Raw genomic sequence first — 25,626 nt, forward strand, 5'->3', positions numbered from 1 at the left:
GGCTGGTGTAGAAAGACAAAAGTTCATTTCAGTAGGGGTAATAGACAGAACCCTGCACCCTGGAATTTGCTACAGTAAAGGAAGATGGTAGAGGGTAACCCTGCACCTTACTGATGGGCAGAAGATCTGCAGTGGAGTAGTCTACCACACCCAGTGCTACTTTAAAAGAAAAGCTTCCCAACTTTGATATTAATGTTTTATTGAAAAAGGTACATGAAAATCACCTACGTACACAACCCCAGGTCAACATAACAAGAAAGCCTTCTCACACCTCTTTCTGTCTTACAAAAGCTTGAATTCTTTGGAACAATGTCTTGCCTATTCCAGCAACATGGTCCCAGTTAACTTGGTTCCTTTTCCTCGAGGCTCAAAATAAAATCGAACTCCTCTACCAAAAAAGGGGGAAAAGAAAGCAAAGAATTAGGTGTGTCTCTTAAACAGGGAGGTTGTGTCAGACATTTCATATTGTTACTGAGGTAGGTTGTCATTCATTCAAAAACTGTGGAATGTTTTACTATGTGCCAAGCACTGCTGGGCACATAGTAATGAGTAACTCCAGACCTATTTCCTCCTTCGTGGATATTATAGGTGAGTAGACAGGCTCAAAGAGGTTAAATACTGTCCCCAAGCTTAATCAGTAATAAATGTGAGTTCACATAGTCATTCTAGTATGTGAGTAATATAAAAGAAAAGGCCCACTCTTACCTTGGGTCAAGGGCTGAATTGAGAGTCTCTGGCGACTGAAGAGAGCCATATTTTTTAAGGGGCCTCCAGTGGCTTTGTGAGCTTGGTGATGGGTTTTGAGCTCAGCCAGGGTGATGAAACGCTTCATCATCCGAACAAATTGTACATCCACCTATGTGACAGAAAGTGTATGGGACAGAAAGACACGTGCAGGTAGATTCTGTCCACTGTGTGCTTTAGCTTCTTATGGGAGGTTCTTACAGGTAGGGCTGCCAGTGTTCTGTTCCTATTCCCAAAGCCAGGGTAACCTCATCTGAGTAAGAACTGGACTCTATACCTTGACCTAAAGACACCCCACACCTTCTTCCTCCCTCTCTTTGTCCATTCTTTTACTTTCATGAAATAGGAAAAATAGTAATCTTTACCATGGACCATTTGGGGTTGTCTTCCTTGCTGGATGGGTCATAATGGGGATTGTTTTTCTCAAACTGTGTGTGGTCTGGGTAAGCCTCCTTTACAATCTGAAAACAAAACCAAGTCTCCAATCATTTGCCTGGACAGTCAGCTCCATGGCCATTTTTTAAAAAAAATTTTTTAACGTTTATTTATTTTTGAGACAGAGCAGGAGTAGGGAGGGGCAGAGTGAGAGGGAGGCACAGAATCCGAAGCAGGCTCTAGGCTCTGACCTGTCAGCACAGAGCCCGATGTGGGGCTCAAACCCATGAACCAACCGTGAGATCATGACCTGAGCCAAAGTCGGATGCTTAACTGACTAAGCCACCCAAGCGCCCCTCCAGGGCCAATTTTTAATTCTAGTCTGACTTTCACTTCTGACCCTGCACATTCTAACCTCTTCAGCTGTGCCGTAGAGCCAATGAAGGCTCAGATATCTGGAAATAATATATAGGCAAGCATAGGAATCAATCTTATTTTGATAAAATCTTAAAAGTAATGTTCTAAAACCAAGTATTAAAGGTTATCATTGGTGCCACTGTCTTTCCACCTGCAGTTCATAATTTTATCCTAGTAACTTCTGATTTGGAAGAGCTATCATCAGGCCTGTTTTTGAGTGAAAGACCAAGGCACAGAAATGAGAAGTCTGTACCAGCGGGACCTGAAATGAAGGCCTTGTTATAGTCCTTGTCATACTGAAGAGGCCTGAGTGGTGACATCAGGGATGGGGAGGAGGGTACTTCTTTTTTGTTAACTGATTTAAGCTTTGTTCCTTTATATCTACATGAGTAAGTTTCCCTGAAGGGAGAGGGATTAAGACCAATGCCTATACAACTGACCTTCACAAGTCCTGCGATGCCTGGCTCTTTGCAGTTGCTATGGTAGAAGAAAGCTTCTTGCTCCAGCTTCATGGCTCGAAGGAAGTTCCGGGCCTGTCCCAGGGGAGAATAAACAACTACCTTCCTCCTCACCCACTGAAAAACACTAGCTGTTAGTGGAAATCAAGTCTGCTTTCCTTAGATGAGGTTTTCTTTTCTGCAGCTTGCCTTTACTGAAACACCCAGACTTGTATCCAGACCATTTGCAAACTGCATGCAGAGTAATTAAGGTATTTTTGAATACATTTTCTATTTTATTATCTGGGCCATTGGCCAAGAGATTTTGCTACTGAATAAGTCATGGAAGGAGGCAGGCATTTACCCAACGCCTGGGTCTCAGGCCCTGCTTTTACCCTCTTACCTGGTAGTTGCGAACACCATCCCAGCATGCTGTCTGCTTGGGCTGTGCTTTAAGATCCTCGATGCTGAACTAGGCAACAGGAAATGAACCCATTCATTAAACAATCTTGATGCCAACTGGAAATAATATGGAAGTAGATAGTTTCTTCCCCTACACTGAGGGTGCTACTTGCTATAGTGGGAGTATGTAGTTTACTGGGAAGTAGTTCCGCAAAGCCACTTCTGTTGGGCACATGTAAGTAAGCCTTGTATTAACTTGTTATCCTTGTTAATTAAGAAGATCAGTTGAATGGATAATCCAGATGATAATGTGTTATTTGTATTTTACTCATTAAGGTACTATATATTTCTTCTATAATATTTTTCTCCAAGCTATTATTAAAATTGGTTTATATTAATTCACTGAATAAATACTAGCTGTTGGCAGAGAAATATGTAGGATTATGGCAGGTGGCAAGAGTAAGGCAACATAAGATTGAAATGTTGCCCAGGTCAGGGTTTGGCAAACTATAGGTTTTAGGCCTGATTTTGTAAATGGTTTTATTAAAACACACCCACACCATTTATTTACATGTCGTCCATAGCCACTTTCTTGCAACAGCAGCAGAACTGCAACAGCAATGAGAAGACCTGAAAACCTAAAATATTTATTATGTTGCTGGTAATAAACCTTGCTGATTTTATTCCTTATTTCCTTATTATCTTTCCCTTAACTCTACCCTTCGGAGAAGCTGGTGGACTCTGTGGTGTCCCATATTTATTTCTTATCTAAAAAAACAGCTTGAAGGGATTAAAGACAGGTACCTGGTCTCACCTTCACATCTACACCTTTCTCTAATCGGCTTTCTGCCTCTGACTTCATCAGCCAGTAACTACTTAGATACTTCCCACAGGTTTTGGAGGCTGAAGTCTTCTGAGGGCTGGAGTTAACCACTTGAGCCGATGCCCCCACTGGGTTCTTAGTCTTGGTACGTTTTCCTGCCGGTCCCTTATTGTCTGCAATAGAAACAAACAGCAGAAACTGGTCATGCTGGCTGAGAAGTAATGTTGCATTGTGGGGAAAGCACATGCTTTGGAGTCAGACCTGGATTCAAATCCTGGATCTGTCAATTACTAGCAGTAGCAACTGAATTGCTGAACTTCAGTTTATCTATAAAAATGGGACAGGGGGGCGCCTGGGTGGCGCAGTCGGTTAAGCGTCCGACTTCAGCCAGGTCACGATCTCGCGGTCCGTGAGTTCGAGCCCCGCGTCAGGCTCTGGGCTGATGGCTCGGAGCCTGGAGCCTGTTTCCGATTCTGTGTCTCCCTCTCTCTCTGCCCCTCCCCCATTCATGCTCTGTCTCTCTCTGTCCCAAAAATAAATAAAAAATGTTGAAAAAAAAAAATTTAAAAAAAAAAAAAATGGGACAGGAATGCCCATCTTCACAGGGTATCTTCTGGATTATCCATTCAGTGGGATAAGAATACCTTACATGGTTGTGGGTTAGGATTGACAGTCCTAGCAGAGTTCTGACTTGTGTTAAGTAATTTTCTTTCTTTACCTCACTCTCTTTTGTGCCCTTGCTGAGGCTATTTCTCTCCAATGAGGAAACCAAACACCTACTCCACAAACTTGTTTTAGAGATTAAGTACAATAGTGCTAACAATGGGTTTAGACAATGCCTGGCATTATAATAAATACTCAATAAATATAAGCTATTATTATAATTATCATCTCATAGTTCTTTTTTGCTTGCTCACTGTGCTTTGTGGCCTGCTTCCTTCCAGCTCCTTGAAGGTGCCAGAAGAAGCTGGATAAAACAGCTCATTCTGTACTTTGTAGACTTGGCAAAGATGACTTTATCCTAAGAGAATTAGAGAAAATGTTCCTGGAACATATTAGGCACTCAATAGCTTAATATGAGTTGTTAAATCCATACTCTATGACAGACCCTGAGCTCTATTTGTTACCCTAACAGTAACTCAGTTAATCTGTATAATGAGATATTCTGTTCATCTGCTAAATGTGTCCCAGATTACACACTTAGTAAACAATATAATCAGGAACTGTGCCTGGTCTATCTGGATCCACCCTTAATGACTGTACCACACTGCCTCTGAATTTAGTCCCATCTCTCCTACATCAGCCCTCATATCATTTATGGGTGTCTAATACTCAGAACCTCCCTAGCCTAGTTGATCAGGTGGTCCCTTTGGAGGTAAACACACTGCAAATACCATTATGTGTTGTTAAATAACACAATGTATTGTAGTCAATCTGGAACTTCTGCCATTCCCAAAAGTACTTTAATTGCTTTGTTTCTGCACTTCATCTACTTAGAATGCCATTCATTCTTGTGAATATAAAAATGTCATTGCATTTTCTCTGCCTGAGGAAAGACTTCCCGTTCTTTAAGGCTAGATTCAATTCCACTTCCGTTTCTGGCAGTCCTTACTGCCCTCACATCCTTAGCCATCTAGTTTCCTAGACCTTTTCACTCATGTCTGTTTGCATTCTCCATGACAGCAGAACTAGGCTTTTTTTTTTTTTTTTTTTTTTTATTTTAATGTTTTATTTATTTTTGAGAGAGAGCGGGACCGGGAGCTGGGGAGGGACAGAGAGAGAGGGGAACAGAAGATCTGAAGCAGGCTCTGCGCTGACAGCAGCAAGCCCTATGTGGGGCTCAAGCTCACAAACTGTGAGATCATGACCTGAGCCACTGTCTGACGTTCAACGAACTGAGCCACCCAGCAGAACTGTATGTTATTGACCTTAGTACAAGCCACCCCTTATCTACTATTGCTTTAATGAACAAACAAGAAGCTCTGGGTATAAGCTTGGTGGGAAGAATAAAGAAGATGGAAGTCAATTAGGAATAACGTAACAGAAAATCCGCGAAAGGATTCTCCCGACAGGGAGTTGAAAGTGAGCAGTACGAAACAGGTCCTAGAGAAACTAGGGCCGCCTTTTTGCAGCCTAGGTGCAGCTCACCTGGCCCAGCAGGCTCGGCAGACCCAGCCAGCCTCTTCCGGGGTCTCGGCATGGTGCCCCTGCGAGGGCTGAAGTGCAGAGGATTCTGGAATCAACCAAGAGTACAAGAGGCAACTCTGAATCTGCCCCCAGAAACCTGTGCAAAGCGAGATGCAGACAATGAGAGGAAGCGGAGTTTCAGTCCCGAGGGTCTTTTGCGGACCTGGACTTGGGCCCGTCAATCCTTCCCCCAGTTATCTATTCCATCTTGCATAACCTGCCGCTAACGTCTCCTCGGTTAGTAACCTGATCCTTCTCCCATTTATTCACCATTCTCCCGCTACACTGACCCAACCGCACAGCCTACACAACCCCAACCAACCACCCCAGGCTCCAGCACCTGGTCACAGCGTCCCAGTCCGGAGCCTCAAGTAAGACCCGGCTCTGTTGCGCCGAGACCCCGGCATCTCTGGGAATTGTAGTCCTGCCTCTGGAGGAGGCCTCCCTGAATCTGGGCTGTGAGGGTCGCTGGATGCACTACAGCTCCCAGGGTGCACTGCGGGCCTGGCTCCTGCAGTAGCGAACGTAACCCGCTTGCAGATCCTGTGTGGAGCAGAGGCTACTATGTTGCTCAGAGGCTGCTGGAGGCTAGGAAGGCCGCTCATCTGCCTGCGTGGTGGTCTGCAGGCCCCCGCCCAGAGCGGCCGCCGGAGCTTGGTCTCCTGCATCGATCGTAAGTCTCTCCCCCGGTGTGCGGGGAGGGAATGCAGTGGTCTGCGTGCCCGTAGAGCGCATTGTCACCCCTGGCTTGTCGTGGGTCGTCACCGGGGTCATCACCCCAAGGCCCACCTGCCCTCTCCCAAGTCGGCTTCCCTCGCTGGCGGGTCTCCCATCCCGTCCACCTGGCTGGCTTCCCTTGGCCGCCCTCACTCTCTGCTGTTTCCATCTGTTGCGCCCCTAGCCCTCGTCTATTACTCTTCCACCCCATCCCCTCCGTGGTCGGGAAGCCAGGCGTCCGAATTTGTGCTCCAGGCCTTCTGCTTAAGCCCTGTCTTTCCTCCTGCCTATTTCACAGGGGCCTTCTAAAGATATATTAAGATAGGAAAATACTTTGTAGTTACAGCTTATTCTTTGCTGCTGATGCTGTTTGTTAATTGTTCAAATCTCCTTAAACGTAGTTGATATTATCGACTTCTTGATACATTTAATAAGTTTACTTGTGAAAACAGTAACTAAGGGTTTTACAATTATCCTCACAACTCTGAGGTAGATTCTGTTACGATCCCTGCTTCCTGATAAGGAGTGGATATAGAGGTGCAGAAACTCATGACTTTGTTTCATTTTATTTTGTTTTAATCATAGGTCATTTAAGGGTCATAAAGGTAGTAAGAATGTAAAAAGCCTGGTGCTGGTTGTGCTAGATGAGGGAATGCTCCTTCCTTATGTGACACAAGATTTGCTCACATAAGTTTTATGATGTAACACCTAAAACGTTTTACTATTGAAATTCCTGCAGGGAAAATAATTATTATTGCAAATGGGAAACTATGAGAATTGACAGACCTGAATGTTTTTAAGTACCAAATAATTTGGATGTGAAGAACAGAGAGTGATAGGGGCCTAGGCTGACTAGGGATAGATACCCAGCCACTTTGTGATTCTGTCAAGTACCTAAGCACATTTTTTCTTCTGAAAAAAACAAAAACAAAAACAAAACAAAACAAAAACCTTTCGAATAAATGACACTTCTTCATTGTAGAATAGGTGATGAATCCCTTAGATTACACCCAGATCTATAATATACACTAGTATAGAATACTGTTTTCTTCTCCATGTCCTAAAACTCCTTCCTAAGTTGCTGCCCTGTTCTAGCATTTAGAATTTGGTAAACAAAATTACCCTTGCTGATACCAAGGCAGGTAAGGAGTTGTTCTGGCAACAAATAGATTAAATATTAAATAGGTTAATATTAAATAACAAGTTAAATATGTTGGAGTACTTCCATCAGCTAGTTGTGTAACTTCAACCAATGAGGAACTTTTTCACCTTTAAAAGAAAGTATCTCTCAATCAGTAAAATTAAAGGAAATTGTCCTTTAATGTATCATTCCACATATTAGAATATCAAATTAATGGGAGTGATTAACAAATATTTCTTTGTTTCATTGCATATTTTAATAAGTGAAAAGTGATTAAGACAATTATGATTTATATTGTATTTTATGTATCATATATTACATATATACTCATTATGTATACTTTCCTCATTCTACAGATGAGGAAATTTACTCAGTATATAGTGCAGCCCCCTCATTTTTCAATGGGATAACTGAAGTTGATTGGGGTTCCTGACTTAGCTTATTGTGTAAGAGAAATGCTGTATTAGGTCGACTGTCCCAGCTTTGTGGTTCTTGCTCTTGGCAATATCCTTCCCTGACCCCTGTCCTGGAACTGAGTATATATAATCTTGCCCACAGCTTCCATGGGACTAAATGAAGAGCAGAAGGAATTTCAGAAAGTGGCCTTTGACTTTGCTGCCCAGGAGATGGCTCCACATATGGCAGAGTGGGACCAGAAGGTGGGAGTTCTCCTTATGGCTAAATGTTCCAAAAATGCCTCATGTGGTGACCAAGATCTCCTTGTAGTCCTAACTTTTCAGTGTTTATTCTCCATGCACAGTTCTTACTGCAGATTAGAGTACTGGTAATGGCGTGATTCCTTTCCTAGAAACATCCTCATCATCTTGTAGAGACCTGTTGTTTTGTTTTTTTTTTTTTAACTAATTAATTATTTAAAATGTTTATTTATTTTGAGAGAGTGTGTGCAAGTCGGGGAGGGGCACAGAGAGAGGGAGAGAGAGAATCCCAAGCAGGCTCTTTCCTGTCAGCTAATATGGAGCTCCATCTCCCCATCATGAGTTCATGACCTGAGCCTAACTCAAGAGTTGGTTGCTTAACCAGCTGAGCCACCCAGGTGCCTAAGACCAGTTTTTTTTGTTTTTTTGTTTTTAATTATACAAAGATTTGGACACTCTTAAAACCAAGGCAATTCTGATAATAAAAAGAAACTTTAACACTAGAAAACCAGTACTTCCAGAATGCGTTTTAACTGTTATAGGTAACAAATAGCCTGTTATGTTAAGGGAATACTACACTCTCCCAAATGCAAACATCTTAATCCCCCATTGTGCCATTTAAAGAAAAGTCCATCTGTGAATCACTTATTGATGACCCTGTTTTTTTTGTAGGAGCTGTTCCCAGTAGATGTGATGCGGAAGGCTGCTCAGCTAGGCTTTGGGGGGATCTACGTACGAACAGATGTAGGTGGGTCTGGACTGTCACGGCTCGATACCTCTGTCATCTTTGAAGCCTTGGCTACAGGCTGTACCAGCACCACAGCCTATATAAGCATCCACAAGTGAGTGCCAAAGCTTGGTGAGCACAACAAAGTGCTCATACCGGTTGACTGTGAAATTTTCAGATCAAGAGAGAAAAGTTCATCTTTGAAGGTTGACTGCCGTTGAGGAACCTAACTGTAAAAGTTCACACTAGGCCTGCTATTGCCTCTTGGACTGGAATCTGTCATGTTGTATGTTGCTTGGAGAATGAGGTCTGTCAGCTTTCTCTCAAATCCTAGATTGAGATGGAACCAAATAGACTTCTCTAGGACAGTGGTTAGGGCCCTGATCCCCTCTTCCTCAACCCAAAGACAAAGCCTCCAGGAATTTGCAAAAGTACCTATATAACTCTTTGATTTTTAGGGACCTTATTGAACCTAACTAGAAGTAGCATGAACATCCAAGTGAGAAATACCTTGATCCTGATTATCTGTGGGAACTGTGTGTTCCGGGAGTATGTTTTAACCTAGGCCTTTCCTTTAAATTTGAATTTCCTCAGTGGCAGCTTTTCTCTTCCCACTCTCTCTTCTGCTTCACTCTGCTTTGCTACCTGTGTTCTCCTTCCCCAGACCTTCCCCCTTCAGATGTCTTTTTCTCCATATTAACTCTGTCATTGTTGTTTCTTCTTCTTTCTTTTTTTTTTTTTTTTTTTTTCCCTTTTGGTCTTTTCTTCTTGGTTTACCTGTCAGCATGTGTGTCTGGATGATCGATACTTTTGGAAATGAGGAACAGAGGCACAAATTTTGCCCACCGCTCTGTACCATGGAGAAATTTGCTTCCTACTGCCTCACTGAACCAGGTGGGTTTGCCACACTGCCAGCAAGATGAATCAGGAGATGCTGCTCAGGCAAAGCATATAACCCTTATTTACCATGAAGTTCAGCCATACCTGTGGCCTGATGTCACAAGACTCAGAGGCCTCTAGGCCAGAGTCTATCCAGGCTGTCGACTGGAACTTCCTTGTAGGAGGCTCACTGCAAGCCGGTGTTCTGGGAGACGGAAAATGATCTGATTGCTGTCCGCCATTTTCACCAAATACAGAGAGTTCCTTTGGCTGTCTAAGTTTCAAAGTAGGAAACACTGAGTTGTTTGTTGTAAGGAAAGATTTCCTTGGAAGTGGAGCCGTGCTGAGTGTCCCTTAACTTCACTGACTTTCTCTCCTACCCTCTCTGCTTCCTTTTGATCCCTGCCTTAGGAAGTGGCAGTGATGCTGCGTCCCTTTTGACCTCAGCGAAACAACAAGGAGATCATTACATCCTCAATGGCTCCAAGGTACCTGCATACCCACCTTACAGAATTGTTCCCATCTTCCTGCTGATATCACCTGGATCCTTGCTCTCTGCGAGTTAATATTTCCTGGGATTTTTACATGTTGGGTAGAGAATCTCTGACCTATTTCCCTTTATTTACCTTCACTTTCTCTCTCTTTTTCAAGTTTATTTATTTATTTTGAGAGAGAGGGGGAGAGAGTGCAAGTGGGGGAGGGGCAGAAGGAGAGAGACTCCCAAGCACACTCCACACTCAGTGCAGAGCCCAACACAAGGCTCCATGTCAATGACCTTGAGATCATGGCCTGAGCTGAAATCAAGAGTCAAACACTTAGCCGACTGAGCCACCCAGATGCCCCACTTTCTCTTTCTTCTGATCTGAGTCCAGATAATTTTCCTCATTTTTGTTTATCCTTTTTATAGTCTCATCAGCTAGATCCCTGATTCCCCAGTCAGCACAGGTTCTTTTTACCCCTTCTTCATTTCTCTGTGCCACCATATACCTCTTAGCAACCTACTGTTGGGAGAATCCCTATGTTTTCCCAGTTGTTAGGCTGCAGGAATGCATGTGTTTCCTGATCCTTGTGCACCCCCTCTCCAACCACCAGGCCTTTATCAGTGGTGGAGGTGAATCAGATGTCTATGTAGTCATGTGCCGAACAGGAGGACCAGGCCCCAAAGGCATCTCATGTATAGTTGTTGAGAAGGGAACCCCTGGCCTCAGCTTTGGCAAGAAGGAAAAAAAGGTGAGTGGCTAATGGACATGAAGCAATTCAAGTTCAAGCAATTCAAGAATCTGTTACCTGCCAGACCTATCTCTGTTCTATTTGTTTTGTTTTAATAGGTTCACATACTTGCTAACTTGCATTGGAGGCAGTTGCTCCTATTACAGTTTCAACAGGAGCAGGTGAAATAAAATAGGGCATGTCTACAGAAATACTATACCACTGGCAAAATGGTGGAGTTTGTCAGTAAGTTCCATAAGCCACCTGTCATTTTAGTGTGAGGGATTTCTCTATTGTCTGCCTCACCTCCACTTTTGACTTGTGTTTTTTTTATTTCATTTTTTTTAAGTTTACTTATTTTTGAGAGAGAGAGAGAGAGAGAGGAAGAGTGCGAGCCAGGGGAGGGGCAGAGAGAGAGGTAGAGAGAGAATCTCAAGCAGGTTCCATACTGTTAGCACAGAACCCAGTGCAGGGCTCGAACTCACGAACCATGAAATCATGATCTGAGCCAAAATCAAGAGTTGGATGCTTAACTGACTGAGCCACTCAGCCATAGCCCCTGACCTGTGTTTTTTATCCAACTTCTTATTTTAGTGCACTCTTTTATCCCAGGAAAAAATACTTACAGAAGATCTGTTGGTGACTAGAGGTCTCAGGAATGAAAAGCATATCAGCCACTTTTCTTCTTTAAATAAATATAAAATAAAACTCATTGGAGATGATTATGGGTATTTCAATAATGTAAGAAGAAGGGTGTTTCCATAGGTGGTTTGGAAAGACATTTCTAGGATTAAGAAATCCCCTAGTCAGGCCATGAATAGTAAAACTATGATTACATAACTGTAGCTGGTGGTAAGATGAGACCATTCAGATTTGTTAGGGCAGGTGACCAGAATTGTCATCTGCCTCCAATATGTACTGTTACAGTTATGACTTTGGGGGAGATTTCAGGTAATGAAATGACCCCTAAATGTACTTCTCCTTTCATAGCTCCTAGGGTTTCCATATTTCCCTTCATGAGCCTTCCTGATATTTTATAAACTGCCAAAGAGTTAGAAGTATTAGTGCCCCTTATCTTTTATAGGATAATAGGTTTTTACTAGATTCCTGCCATGTACAAAACCTGATGCTGGCTCCTGGGATGGGGAGGATACAAAAGTCACTCCTAGCCTTGTCTGAAATTATAAGACCTATGCTGTCTCACATGTATAATGTATGTGAAGTTATACAGCTATAAGATATCTTAATTCTAGGAATGTCTGCTTTGGGCCATATGACATAGATCAACTTACATAGTCTGGCACATAATTTTACAGGATTGAGTTATGCTGATTCAGGTTGTCTGTGCTTATAAAGGTAGTGATGATTGTTTCAATACACAAGGGTAGTATCCACCTCAGTATTCTGTTGACAGACTACCAAAGCTATCAAGTTTAGTGCCTAGAGAAAAGTTGTAAATAAGTTCCAGAAACAAAAAGTATATCTTTTCTTCCTTTCATTTTCTATTTTCTCTCACTTTTTAAGTGTATACATTTTCTTTTTTTGTTGTCTTTTTTTAATTATTAGTTTTGCTTTATATATGTTTCAATGTAAGGGAAATCTGGAAGGACATCTATTTATGCATTTGACAGCTGGTGAATGCCCACTGTGTGCCAAGCATTCTTCTAAACAGTAGGGATGGAGCAGTGAACAAAGACAAGCTCTGCCCCCATGGAATTAACCTTCCAGCAAGCAGAGATAAGCCACAGACAGGTGAATAAGCCACAGGGACAATAGAGAAATCCCTCACACTAAAATTTCTGGAAGTGTTCTGTGCTACAGAGGAGATAAAACAGGTTTATAGGATACTGATTGAGGAGAGCTTGGGAGCTTCTACAATAGACCTGAACTCTGAGAGGTCATGACTTTTGAGATGAGATCCCAAGTATATTAGAAGGAACAACCATAGGAAGAATTCTGGGCAGAGACAACAAATAGACAGATGGCCTATTTGGGAAACGGAAAAAATGTTCAGTATGGTCCTAGAGAAGTGAGCAAATAAAAGAATGGTGTGGGTGTAGGATGAAATTGGACAGCAAGCAGGGCCTTGTAGGCCGAGATGAAGAGTCACCCATTGATCCCCATGGTTGACCTGACTGTTCTGGTGACCCAAGAAGCCAGCCTTTCTCCCTGTTCCATGCCATCTTTCCTGCAAGGATGGCTGTGACTTGGCATATTTAACACATTATATAGCTGAGAGCTTTAAACTACTAGTTTTGCATTGACTTTATGGGAAGGTAATGAGGACTTTATATTGGATTTAATTGTTAAAAGGTTTTGCATAGAAGAATGAGTTTTGTCATGGGAGGGCTGGAAGTGAGGACTCCCAGAAGAGGGAATGAAGATAATATGTAGGACAGAAGTCAAGAGTGACAGAAGGAATGGGCTCTAGTGGTAGTGGTCCAGCAGTTCAGGGCCTTCAGAAAGGGAAATGGGATATCTGTTCTCACTGGCTAAAGCTACCCAGGGGCCCAGATAGGATTAGGAAAAGAATTCTCTGCATAGGGGAGGAAGGTAGATGTTTTTATAGTAAGGGGTTAGAAGTGAAGAGGTAGCAGGTATTTGTTTTGAGCTCTTTAGAAATATTATTAAAATAATAATTTTTGTTTCAGTCTTGCTTTCAGGTATTTATTTGGGGAGATAAGTTCTCAGGTAACCCTTATACAGGCCAATATTGGGAGGTTTGAGACTTGTAGAGATTATGGGAGCCTAAAAGAGAAGTTCAGTGTTGGCTCAAGTGACCTAGAAGGCCTCAGGAGGTTTCATTTAAGCCAGACTTTGATAGAGAGAGCAGAATAAGCAAAATATGGATTGAAAAAAACCTAGTGGCACAGTACACAGACCAGTTTGAGTTGAGACTACCAATAGGTGACCAATAGAAGAAAAGGCTGGTAAAGAAGGACGGGCCCAAATTGTAGAAGACCCTAAATGAAAGGTTGAGGAATAAAGTTTATTTGCCAACAGAGGGAGCTATTGAGTGTTTTTATGTAAAGAAATGGTCAAGTAAAGGCAGTAGTGTTTACAGAGCTATACGAGAAGTGGGAAATTTTACATAGTCTTGTGCTTTTAAAAATCTGCCGCATTGAGCCTTAGAGTTCTTTGAAACCTTGAAGTACCTTGAAGAAGAGATGAAGAGGATCAAGTAGTGAGGGTCTTTATCTATTTATATATGACACTTCTGAATAAGATTTTATTTGAAGAAAGTGGCCCTGCTGGCTTTCCAGTCCAGTTCTCTTACATAAAGGAAAACCGAGGCCCCAAAGAAATCAAGTGATTTGTTCAGAGATAAATACAGCTAGTTAGTTTCATAACATGGACTACATCTTAGGTATTTAGAATTCTCTCTGGGCTCGTGGCTGACATATTCAGCAATGTCCTGGTAAATCAGCTCTCCAGGAAAAACAAAAACCAAAACACTCATCTGTAAAGCCACCAACCTGTTATCACTGAATGCCACATTAGGAAAAGATGTGTGTAATTGGCTCATGTGAGCTGCTGACAGCACGTCATTAGATCTCTCTGCAGCCAAACACTCAACCAGGTATTGCCAGCACAGTGAGTGTTATTCCTCTCATCTAATGATAACAATCTTAGAAGTAACACTAAGCTTTTAAAAGGAGAAGTGTGACTGTTGTTCTTGATAATCCTTGTTATCCTTATAGAAGGACAAATCAAATAATCCTTATATTGTCTATGTTTTTTTTTTTTTTAATGTTTATTTTTGAGAGAGGGAGAGAGAACACACAAGCAGGAGAGGGGCAGAGAGAGAGGGAACAGAGGATCCAAAGGGACTCTGTGCTGACAGCAGAGAACCCAACACAGGGCTCAAACTCACGAAATGTGAGATCATCACCTGAGCCAAAGTGGGACACTTAACCAAGTGTGCCACCCAGGCGCTCCCCGCCCCCAACTTTTTTTTTTTTTTAAATAAAAGAATATACTTGTAGAGGCACTAAAAATGAGGACAGTTCTGCCCCAATCCTCAAAGAAATTGTGAGAAATGTTTGTGGATAGGTTAGTCTGGTAAAATAGACATTAGAAGGCAGATAATATGTTAAAAAATGTTTCACTGAAAAAACAATCTATGACAATTGACAAGTGTTTAAGTCTGAACTTTTGTATTGTCTCTGATTTTAAGTTCTCAAGGTCTAAGTCCCAGGATAATGGAACCTGTACTTCACAGGGTTTCATCAACAGAGAACGGTGCCCTAAATGCTGCCCTGTTGGGCAGCCATACAGTCCCTGATTTTTGCCAGGTGGGGTGGAACTCACAGCCAACCCGCGCCGTGATCTTTGAAGACTGTGCAGTCCCCATGGCCAACAGAATTGGGGATGAAGGGCAGGGCTTCATCATTGCCATGAAAGGACTGAATGGAGGAAGGATCAATGTTGGTGAGAACACAACAGGATGGGGCAGGGAGGTAGCGGACTCCAGCAGGCAGCACTGTGCTGGCTCACTTGAAATGTTGGCACTCTTCCTTTCCAGCTTCCTGCTCTCTAGGAGCTGCTCATGCTTCGGTCATCCTCACCCGAGACTACCTCAATGTTCGGAAGCAGTTTGGAGAGCCTCTGGCCAGTAACCAGGTCATTTCCCAGATGCCCCTGCATTTGCTTTCAGCTCTGTATGAGATCTGCTTTGTGGTCCACATCCTCTAGGAGGGTGAGGCTGTGATTTCTCATTGGAATTCTGCCCCCATCTTAGAACTTATGTTCTAATTTTATCAGTAATCTTTTTCAGGAGGTAATATTGAAGTGCAGGGCAAGCGAAGTGGTCTTAGAACTCACAAGGTGATACATTTTCTCTGTAGAAGATACATTTCTCTGCAAAGTCTGAAGGAGACTTTGAAGCTTGGGGTCACTTAGAAAAGGTACCTCATCAGAGAAGGCTTATGGAGGTCCCCAGATCAGGTGCTGGTCTAAGCCTGTCTATCTTGTCTGGTTCTCTTCTCCCCTGTTCCTGCAGTACCTGCAATTCAAACTGGCTGATATGGCAACAAGGCTGGTGGCCTCGAGGCTGATAATCCGCAGTGCAGCAGTAGCTCTGCAGGAGGAGCGGGAAGATGCAGTGGCCCTGTGCTCCATGGCCAAGCTCTTCGCTACAGATGAATGCTTTGCTGTGCGTGATGGTGCCCTCTGGCTGTCTTGGGTGGACAGGGACCAGCTTTTGGGTCCAGGGATGTTGAGAGCCATTAGTTAACTCCTCGGATGCTGCAGAGATTGCCTTGGGGCTTACGGATATAAATGAACAAATAAGAGGTCTGCTTGGGAGCTGACTTTTTATCTGCCCTGTGCCATTGCACACTCCACTCTGGCACTGTTAATTGATTGTGTTCTAGATGAGACACTTCTTTTGGAAGAAGGTTCAGAGCCTTCCAGTGCCTCTTGTTCAAATTTAGCACTATGCTGTGTTTAAAATGTCAAGGGCTAAGCCATTTCCACATGAGGCTTCATTGCCACTAGATGACACCATGACTTCACATAATCCCAGCCAAAGTGCTTGTGGGCAGCCTCTCCCCTGCAGATAATAAGCAAGAAAGGCAGAGCTTTCTGAGTTGCCCGCCTGGTGGGAACTGGTAAGTTTAGTAGTTGTTGTCCAATCACACAGAATACAGAGCCCCTTTTTGAGCTTGGCTGGTTATCTGTAGGTTGTTCTCCCTCATATTAGTTTATAGGAGGCTGGGGTGGAAGGAGAAGCCACTTGTTCCATAGTCTTCCCAAAATCAGAGATGTGTAGTCCCTATCTCCCTGCAGATCTGCAACCAGGCTTTACAGATGCATGGAGGCTATGGCTACCTGAAGGACTATGCTGTTCAGCAGTATGTGCGAGACTCCAGGGTCCATCAAATCCTAGAAGGTAAAAATTGCCAGAGGTTATTCTCCAGAATGGTTATAGGGTCACCACTTTCCCTGGCCTGTCTGTCCCTGTGCTGGCTGGTTCTCAGATCCTGTCTGTCTTTTGCCTTCCTCCTTCCTTTTTTTCCTGACCCTACTCTGGAAGTGCTTTTTGATGCCATACAAGAGCACTATCCTGGGAGTCAGGAGGCTCTGCTTTGTCACCAGAAATAAGCTGCCAAATCACTCCATTTCTACTCTTTTTCTTTGCAAACTTTAGAGAACATTCAAACTCAGGTAATACATGAGAAAGCATTTTGAAAACTGCAGCAGTAACTGTTCTTTACTCTCATAAAGTACTTGGTCCTCAAGGATCCCCAAACTTCAGTACAGTAATTAACACAGCAAATGTGAGCTAATTTGATCACCAGGAACCTCTATAAATTCATATCTTTATAATATGACTAATGGATTTTTCAGTAAACTAAATCATATGGGTATCTTCTTGGTAATCACAGAGTGGATTGGTCTGGGAAATGTGTAAGCTGTTGGAGTATGGCTCAGGGCATGGCCTTCTCCACACTCCACACCAGTGACTCCTGTCCCAGTTAGTGTAAACAGCCAGGGGTGCTCACACTGTAGAAGAGCCAGATGGGGCAGAGGCTTGTCTAAGTGACTTTCAGTGGTGCGATGTGGGGCTGCTTCCATGGTGGCAGAGGAGAGGCTTGTGGGCATTGGTCTCTCTGCCATTTTCAAAGCATTCTTCTCAAACCTGAAGAAGTGTCAGAATCACCTAGAGGGCTTGTGAAAACAGATTGCTAGACTCTGTGCCCAGAAGTTCTCACTCAGTAGGTCTTGGGTAGGCCTAAAAATTTGCATCTCTAACAAGTTTTCAAACAAGACTGTCACTGTGTGTCTGGGAACACCACTCTGAAACTGAACCCACTGCTCTGGTGTGATGACCAAATCACAGTTTGTAAAAGTTAGAGTTCGCTTTCTTCTGCAAACCCCATTCCTGAAGCACATCGATGAGGTCAGTCACTCTTGCTCAAATTCTTCTGATTACTCCTGTGGTTGTTTCCTTACCCAGCTTTTATGAGTGTGTGAGACTTCACCTTTATTCTAACTCTGCCTTTTAACCTTATAAGAAGAAATGGGAAAGGCCAGATACATAGATTTCAGGCCATGCCATCATCCACTTCTAGAAAATTTGGGGCACTGGTCTTGATCACTTTGTTTCATTGTGGACTTCGTTACTGGATAAATCTGAAATTTTGGCTTGGTTTTATTCGAGATGTGTGATTACTCATTCCTCATGGGGGTTCATATTTCTCTTTGCATTAAAACCCACTGTAAAAATGAAGCAAGAAGTTGACCCCTCCTTTCAGGGAAAATGTTTTTGTTTGTTTTTTTAAAATTCAGTGTTGGGGTGCCTGGGTGGCTCAGTCAGTTAAGCAACTGACTTCGGCTCAGGTCATGATCTCACGGTTCGTGGGTTCAAGCCCTGCGTCAGGCTCTGTGCTGACAGCTCAGAGCCTAGAGCCTGCTTCAGATTCTGTGTCTCCCTCTCTCTCTGTTCCTCCCCTGCTCGTTCTCTGTCTCTCTGTGTCTCTCAAAAATAAATAAACATTAAAAATTTTTAAAATAAAATAAAAAATTCAGTGTTTTTGTTTGTTTGTTTGAAGATTTTATTTTTAAGTAATCTCTACACACAACATGGGGCTCAAACTCACAACCCAGAGATCAAGAGTTGCATGTTCCACTGACTGAGCCAGCCAGGCATCCCTAAAATTTATTTTTCTGATTACCAATGAAATTGGTATATTTATTGTTGAAAACTCATAAAATATAGGAAAAGTAAAAAAAAAAAAAAATGACTCATGTGTCCACATTCAGAATTCATATTTTAGATTATTTATATATGTAAGTCCAAAATATCTCCTTTGGTGCTTTTTCTGTGCTTTTGTAGGTGCATTTTCTTAATGTGAGGCATAGTGGCCATACAATATTATAATAGTTTCAGGTGGACAGCATAGTAATTTGACAATTGAAATAGTTTGAGAAGGAAAGGTATTAACTCTTCTTTAATGTTTGTAGCTGTCCAGTCCTTGACTTTTCTTTGTTGGGAGGTTTTTGATTGCCAATTCAATTTTGTTACTAGTAATCAGTCTGTTCAGATTTTTTTAGGCTCCATGCTCAGCACAGAGTCCCATGCGAGGCTTGAACTGACATCCCTGAGACAAAGACCTGAGCTGAGATCAAGAGTCAGACACTTTATTTTTTTTTAATTTTTTTTTATTTTTTAATTAATTTATTTTTTTAATATATGAAATTTACTGTCAAATTGGTTTCCATACAACACCCAGTGCTCATCCCAAAAGGTGCCCTCCTCAATACCCATCACCCACCCTACCCTCCCTCCCACCCCCGATCAACCCTCAGTTTGTTCTCAGTTTTTAAGAGTAGGAGTCAGACACTTAACTGACTGAGCCACCCAGGTGCCCCCAGCCTGTTCACATTTTCTATTTCTTCCTGATTCAGTCTTGGAAAATTGTATGTTTCTAGGAATTTATCTGTGTCTTTCTTCAGGTTGTCCCGTTTTGTTGGCATATCATTTTTTGTGGTAGCGTCTTAAATCCTTTATGTTTCTGTGGTGTTGGTTGTAACTTCTTACCTTTTATTTCTGATTTTACTTATTTGAGTCTTCTCTCTCTCTCTTTTTTCTTTTCTTTTTTTTTCTTAATAAGGCTGGCTAGGCGTTCATCAATTTTGTATATCTTTCCAAAGAACAAACTCTTGGTTTCACTGATCTTTTCTATTGTTTTTTTAGTCTCTATTTCATTTATTTCTGCTCTGATCTTTGTTATTCCCTTCCTTTTACTAACTTTGAGTTTGTTCATTCTTTTTTACAAATTCCCTTAGGTATACAGTTAGATTGTGTGTTTGAGATTTGTTTCTTTTTTTTTTTTTTTAATGCTTATTTATTTTTGAAACAGGGAGAGACACAGAGAGACAGAGCATGAGCAAGGGAAGGGCAGACACACACACACACACACACACACACACACACACACACACACACACAGAATCTGAAGCAGGATCCAGGCTCCAAGCAGTCAGCACAGAACCTGATGCAGGGCTCAGACTCACAAACCATGATATCATGACCTGAGTCCCAGCCAGACGCTTAACCAACTGAGCCACTCAGGCAACCCTGAGATTTGTTTCTTGAAGAGGGCCCATATCAGTATAAACTTCCCTGTTAGAACTGCTTTTGTTCTGCCCCAAAGATTTTGGAATGTTGGCTTTCCATTTTCAGTTGTCTCATGCTATTTTATTTACTTCCTTTTTGATTTCTTCATTGGCCCATTGGTCATTTAATAGCATGTTGTTTAGCCTCCACATGTTTTACACCATTGTGGTTGAAAAAGATGCTTAATATGATTTCAGTCTTCTTAAATTTATTAAGACTTGTTTTGTGGCTTACATGTGATCTGTCTCAGAGAATGTGCACTTCCATGTGCACGTGAACAGGATATGTGTTCTCACCTTTTTGGATGGCATGTTCTGTATATATCTGTGATATCCTCAAGTCCTATCTGTTCTAAGGCATCATTCAAAGCCATTGTTTGTTTATTGATTCTCTGTCTGGATGACCTATCCATTGATGTAAGTGGGGTGTTAAATTTTCTTACTATTATTGTATTACTGTTAATTTCTCTCTTTATGTCCATTAGTATTTGCCTTATATATTTAGGTGCTCTTGTGTAGGGTGCATCAATATTTATAATTGTTATATCCTCTTGTTCGGTTGATCCTGTTATCATTATGTAATTACCTTTTTCATGTTTTGTTATAGTCTTTATTTTAAAGCCTATTTTGTCTGATATAAGTATTGCTTCCCTAGCTTTTTAAAAAAATTTCATTAGTATAGAAGATCTTTTTCCATCCCTTCACTTTCAGTCTGTATGAGTCTTTAGGTCTGAAGTAAGTCTCCTATAGGCAGTTTATAGATGGATCTTGTTTTTTAATCCATTCAGTCACCTTTTGTCTTTTGATTGGAGCATTTAGTCCATTTATATTTAAAGTAACAGTAATATTGATAGCTATGTACTTATTGCCATTTTGTTAATTGTTGTCTGGTTGTTTTTGTTCAGTTTCTTTTTTCTTTTCTTTCTGTCTTCCCTTGTGATTGATGACTTACCTTAATGTTATGCTTGGATTCCTTTCTCTTTATTTTTTGTGCATCTCTTACAGGTTTTTGGTATGTGGTTACCATGAGTTTCATGTATAACACCGTATGTATATAGCAGTCTATTTTAAGTGATGTTTGCTTATATTCAAACACATTATAAAAGCACTACATTTTTAGTACCTCCCCCATTTTATGTATTTGATGTCATATTTTATATCTTATTTTATGAGTCCCTTAACTAATTTTTAGATATAAGTGATTTTACTATTTTTTTCTTTTAACCTTCACACTGGCTTTATAAGTGATTGATTTACTACCTATATTACGTTTGCTTTCACCAGTGAAATTTTTCCTTTCATAATTTGCTTACCTCTAGTTGTTGCCTTTTTTTTTTTTTTCAACTTAAAGAAGTTCCTTTAACACTTCTTATGAGGGCAGTTTAGTGATGATGAACTCCATTAACTTTTGTTTGTCTGGGAAATCCTTCATTTCTCCTTCAGTTCTAAATGAAAACCTTGCCAGTAGACTATTCAAGGTTTTAGGTTTTTTCCCTTTCAGCACTTTGAATATATCATGCCACTCCCTTCTGGCAGCAAAGTTTCTGCTGAAAAACTGCTCTTACCTTTCTGGGTACTTTCCCTTTTATATAACTATTTGCTTTTCTCTGGCTGCTTTTAAGATTTCTCTTTATATGTAATTTTTACTATTTTAATTATATTATATTATATTATATTATATTATATTATATTATATTATATTATATATATTATATGTCATGGTTTATCTTGTTTGGGGCTTCCTTTGCTTCCTGAAACTAGATGTCTGTTTTCTTCCCCAGAGTACAGAAGTTTTCAGCTATTACTTCTTAAAATAAGTTTTCTGCATCTTTCTCTTTCTCTTCTCCTTCTGGGACCCCAATAATGCAAATGTTAGTATGCTTGATGTTGTCACAGAGGTCCCTTAACCTATTTCTTTAACTCTTTTTCTTTTTGCTGCTCATCTTGGGCACTTTACACACTACCCTGTCTTCCAGATTGCTGATCCATTCTGAATCTTCTGATGTTAATTCCCTTTAGTGTTTTTTTCATTTCAATTACTGTACTCTTCAACTACTTTTTGTTTTATATTTTCTGTCTCTTTGCTGAAGTTCTCACTAAGTTCATCCAGTCTTCTCTCAAGGCCGTGAGCATCTTTATGATCATTATTTTGAAAGTTTATCAAGTAGATTGCTTATCTGTTTTATTTATCTGTTCTATTTATCAGTTCTTTTACTGAGGTTTTACCTTGTTCTTTCATTTGGAGCATATTCTTGTCTTCTCATTTTTGTTTTTGTGTATTAGATATCCCAGCTGTGTCTCCTGGTCCTGAAAATAATGTCCTGTATAGAAGGCATCTCGCTGGTCACTAGAACCAAGCATTCCAGGGGTGTCCCCTATATAGGATGTATGTGTCTTACTGTTGTATCTGTGCTGGTGGGTGGTGTTAGCTCCCACTGTGGCTGGCTACCAGGCCCAGCTCTGGGTCGTCTGGGGGTGCTAGTGGGCAGCAGTCACTTTGGGCAGGAGCGGGTACTGATCCAAGGTGACCTGCTGAATATGGTGGGTGGTGTCTGCTTGAAGAGACATCTATCTGCTGGGTTGAGTGTGTTAAGCAGGGAAGGTCTGCGGAGGAATGCCAGGGTGGGACAAACAGTGCTAGCAAGGTAGGTGGAGAGTGTCAGATCTTGGTCCTGCAAGCATCTCGCTAACTAAGCTGTAGGAGTACAAGAAAAATGCACTTGCCAACACTTTCATTCCCAAAGTTCCTACAGATCCCTGTCCCTCTGGCACACACTCAAACATTAGTCATTAAGTCTCCCTCATGTATGGCCCAGGAGCTTTTCAAACAACTACCTCTGTCCTGAGCTCCGAGTGACTGATATTGTGTGTGGGCCCTTTCAGTTTCCTGTAGCTCCCTGGCTCTCCTGGAGTTAAGCCCCACTAATTTGCAAAGCCAGACAATATGGGGCCTCATCTTTCCAGTGAAGATCCCCAGGGCAGAAGGTGCCTGATGTGAGACTTGAACTTTTCACTCCTCAGGAAGGATCTCCACACCTGTGATATCTTCCTGCTTATGGGTCACTACAATGGGGTGTTTTGGCTCTTGACCATCTCTGCCCTTCCTACCCTCCTCAATGTGATGTTTTCTTTATATCTTTAGGTGTGGAATAGCTGTTCTGCTAGAGTTCAGGGTCTCAGAGTTAGTTGCACTGTATGTAGTTTCAGCCTTAGTGTGTCCATGGGAGGAGGTAAGCTCAGCATCTTCCTACTCAGTCATCTTCCCTCTCCCAAGAGAGGTGTTTTTAAGGGTACGTTTATTTCTTACTTCCTGACATTTTTCTGTGCTTTGGAAAGCAGTCTGTGATAATCCCATCCCTCTCAGTGTTAAAGCAACAATTGTAGTTTACACCTACTCCTATCCTGAGTGAGGCTTGGAGCACCCTAGTTAGAGGTTTACGGAGCTCTCAGACTTTGCTGCAACTAAATCCTTATTCTTTCTGTCTTTGCAGGTAGCAATGAAGTGATGAGGATGCTGATCTCTCGAAGCCTGCTTCAGGAGTAACACCCAGACTTGATGTTCAGGCATGACATTTAATGTACAACTTGAATGAGCATTGAGTGGTTCATGTGGACTGTTGTGTTCCAGTTGAGTCATGGATTAGATTGGAGGCCTGAGCTCTTTCACCTGGGCCCTTCATCTGTATGTTGGGAGCAGCATCAGCTAAAGGACTGGGACAGGGTCTTGAGCAGAACTGGAGGAGCTGCCCTGACTGGGAGTATCACAAGTAGACATACTACCTTGTTTTCCTAATGCAGAAAGGTGACCAGTAAAGATTCATCACCAAATCAACGTTCTCTCTTGGATCTACATTGTCTTGACTTGTGTGCATTTTGCTGGTTCCCCGAATCCTGCTTCCAGGGGTCTGGATATTTCCATTGAGGGTTTTTCCTGATTATAAAGCAAAGGTGTAGGACAGGAGAAATGGAGAAAAATGTAGTTTTATCTTTTGCTGTCCTCTGAACCTCAGCTAAACATGCAGAAGGTTTCTGTGGGTTGCATTTTCTTTGTAGTACTGCTGTGAATGTGAATGATGATAAAATGAAAATTCAGGCAACCTAACTCCTAAACTGTGATTTAGGGGATAACCATACTTGTAGACTTGTGAACATCAAAGGCTGAGATTATGTGGAACTCTGAATATTTGTTGTATTCTTTTTTAGAAGTATATGATCTAGGAATGTTATTCAAGTTTCTATAACCCTTCCTGATAAGTACTTTGAGCATATTTTTTTTCTGCATTTTTCTTTCCTTTCTTGAAGTTGCTCCTCTTTACAAATATTTTAGTCATTATAAATATTTTAGTCACTATATTGATAAATAAAATCTATCCCCCTCAGTATCATCTCCAGTTCTGTTGAAGTTAATTTTTATTTTTAAAAAAATTTTTTTAATGTTTTATTTATTTTTGAGAGAGAGAGAGAGACAGAGTATGAGTGGGGGGAGGGTCAGAGAGAGAGGGAGACACAGAATCTAAAGCAGGTTCCAGGCTCTCACCTGTCAGCACAGAGCCCGACACAGGGCTTGAACTCATGAACCACGAGATCATGACCTGAGCCAAAGTCAGATGCTTAACCAACTGAGCCACAGGTGCCCTAAAGTTAGTTTTTATTTTATTCTCTAAGCCTTTACAACAATTTTAAAAAATTTTTTGATATTTAATTAAACATTTAACTAGATTTTGGAATAATAAAAAATCTCTTCTTAACCAAAATAGCTTATAAATAATAGGCTCCTTATATTACTAATGGATTTTTAAATTAAGAATTGTTTATGGGTTACCTGAATGGCTCAGTCGTTGAGTGTCCAACTCTTGATTTTGCTCTGGTTATGATCTCACAGTTTGTGAGATCGAGCCCCATGTTGGGCTCTGAGCTGACAGCGTGGATCCTGCTTGGGATCCTCTCTCTCCCCACTCATTCTGCCCCTTTCGCACTCATGCTCGCATTCACTCTCCTCAGAATAAATAAACATTTAAAAAAGAACTGTTTATAATTTATGAAAGTAGATTTAAAGTAATATTTAAATGGAGACTTTTTGGAGAACCCTGTTATAAATTATGATCATTACAAGTGCTCATCATAACAAGTGCCCTCCTTAATCCCCATCACCTATTTAACCCATCCCCCTACCCATATCCCTAATGGTAACCATCAGTTTGTTCTCTATAGTTAAGAGTATGTTTCTTGGTTTGCTTCTCTCTTTTTTCCCCTATGATCATTTGTTTTGTTTCTTAAATTCCACATATGCATGAAATCATATGATATTTGTCTTTCTTGGACTGACTGACTTCACTTAGCATAATACTCTTTAGCTCCATTCATGTTGTTGCAAATGGCAAGAATTCATTCATTTTATGCCTGAGTAGTGCAATTGCTGGGTCATAGGGTAGTTCTATTTTTAACTTTTTGAGGAACCTTCATACTGCACTGGCTGCACTGGTTTTGCATTCCCACCAACAATGTAATAGGGTTCCCCTTTCTCCACATCCACAGCAACACCTATTGTTTCTTGTGTTGGTGATTTTAGCCATTCTGACAGGTGTGAGGTAATATCTCACTGTAGTTTGAATTTGTATTTTCTTCATGATGAGTGACGTTAAGCATCTTTTCATGTGTCTGTGGCTCTCTGTAGGTCTTCTTTGGAAAATTGTCTTTTCGTGTCTTCTGCCCATTTTTTGATTGGATTATTTGTTTCTTGGGTGTTGAGTTTTGTAAGTTCTTTTTGTAATTTGGATACTAACCCTTTA

At 41.4% G+C, this 25,626-nt stretch overlaps 2 protein-coding genes across 3 annotated transcripts; one reads left to right on the forward strand and one right to left on the reverse strand.

Annotated features, from left to right (window-relative positions):
* Nucleotides 1-182: 182 nt before the first annotated feature.
* THYN1 (thymocyte nuclear protein 1) lies at nt 183-5,811 on the reverse strand. Of its 2 annotated transcripts, none has more exons than XM_015537715.2 (8): nt 5,726-5,811; nt 5,347-5,482; nt 3,190-3,371; nt 2,377-2,445; nt 1,977-2,111; nt 1,110-1,205; nt 706-856; nt 183-388 (listed from the first exon to the last, which is right to left on the reverse strand). In XM_015537715.2, exons 2-8 carry the CDS (start codon nt 5,396-5,398, stop codon nt 342-344), a joined length of 732 nt encoding a protein of 243 aa, XP_015393201.1. In that variant the 5' UTR covers nt 5,399-5,482; nt 5,726-5,811; the 3' UTR covers nt 183-341. The 2 variants fall into 2 exon arrangements, with proteins under 2 accessions (XP_015393201.1, XP_007082724.1); XM_007082662.2 differs by having other exon boundaries at nt 1,977-2,069; nt 5,726-5,809.
* Nucleotides 5,812-5,897: 86 nt separating this feature from the next.
* On the forward strand, nt 5,898-24,144 carry ACAD8 (acyl-CoA dehydrogenase family member 8). Its single transcript, XM_007082661.3, has 11 exons — nt 5,898-6,058; nt 7,802-7,902; nt 8,572-8,741; nt 9,411-9,520; nt 9,917-9,993; nt 10,598-10,735; nt 15,010-15,145; nt 15,240-15,337; nt 15,717-15,869; nt 16,505-16,607; nt 23,329-24,144. Exons 1-11 carry the CDS (start codon nt 5,950-5,952, stop codon nt 23,379-23,381), a joined length of 1,248 nt encoding a protein of 415 aa, XP_007082723.2. The 5' UTR covers nt 5,898-5,949; the 3' UTR covers nt 23,382-24,144.
* Nucleotides 24,145-25,626: the final 1,482 nt, after the last annotated feature.

The sequence above is a fragment of the Panthera tigris genome, chromosome D1, assembly GCF_018350195.1.
Source record: "Panthera tigris isolate Pti1 chromosome D1, P.tigris_Pti1_mat1.1, whole genome shotgun sequence".
Lineage (NCBI taxonomy): Eukaryota > Metazoa > Chordata > Mammalia > Carnivora > Felidae > Panthera > Panthera tigris.

What these genes read in the sequence shown, in the direction of transcription:
- THYN1 (XM_015537715.2), bottom strand. Translation starts at nt 5,398, where the DNA reads ATGCCGAGACCCCGGAAGAGGCTGGCTGGGTCTGCCGAGCCTGCTGGG. An exon ending in TGCCGAGCCTGCTGGGCCAG is followed by an intron (nt 3,372 to 5,346) that starts GTGAGCTGCACC and finishes TTTCTATTGCAG; the next exon opens with ACAATAAGGGACCGGCAGGA. An exon ending in AGAAAGGTGTAGATGTGAAG is followed by an intron (nt 2,446 to 3,189) that starts GTGAGACCAGGT and finishes CCTGTTGCCTAG; the next exon opens with TTCAGCATCGAGGATCTTAA.
- ACAD8 (XM_007082661.3), top strand. Translation starts at nt 5,950, where the DNA reads ATGTTGCTCAGAGGCTGCTGGAGGCTAGGAAGGCCGCTCATCTGCCTG. An exon ending in GCCTATATAAGCATCCACAA is followed by an intron (nt 8,742 to 9,410) that starts GTGAGTGCCAAA and finishes TTTACCTGTCAG; the next exon opens with CATGTGTGTCTGGATGATCG. An exon ending in GGTCCATCAAATCCTAGAAG is followed by an intron (nt 16,608 to 23,328) that starts GTAAAAATTGCC and finishes CTGTCTTTGCAG; the next exon opens with GTAGCAATGAAGTGATGAGG.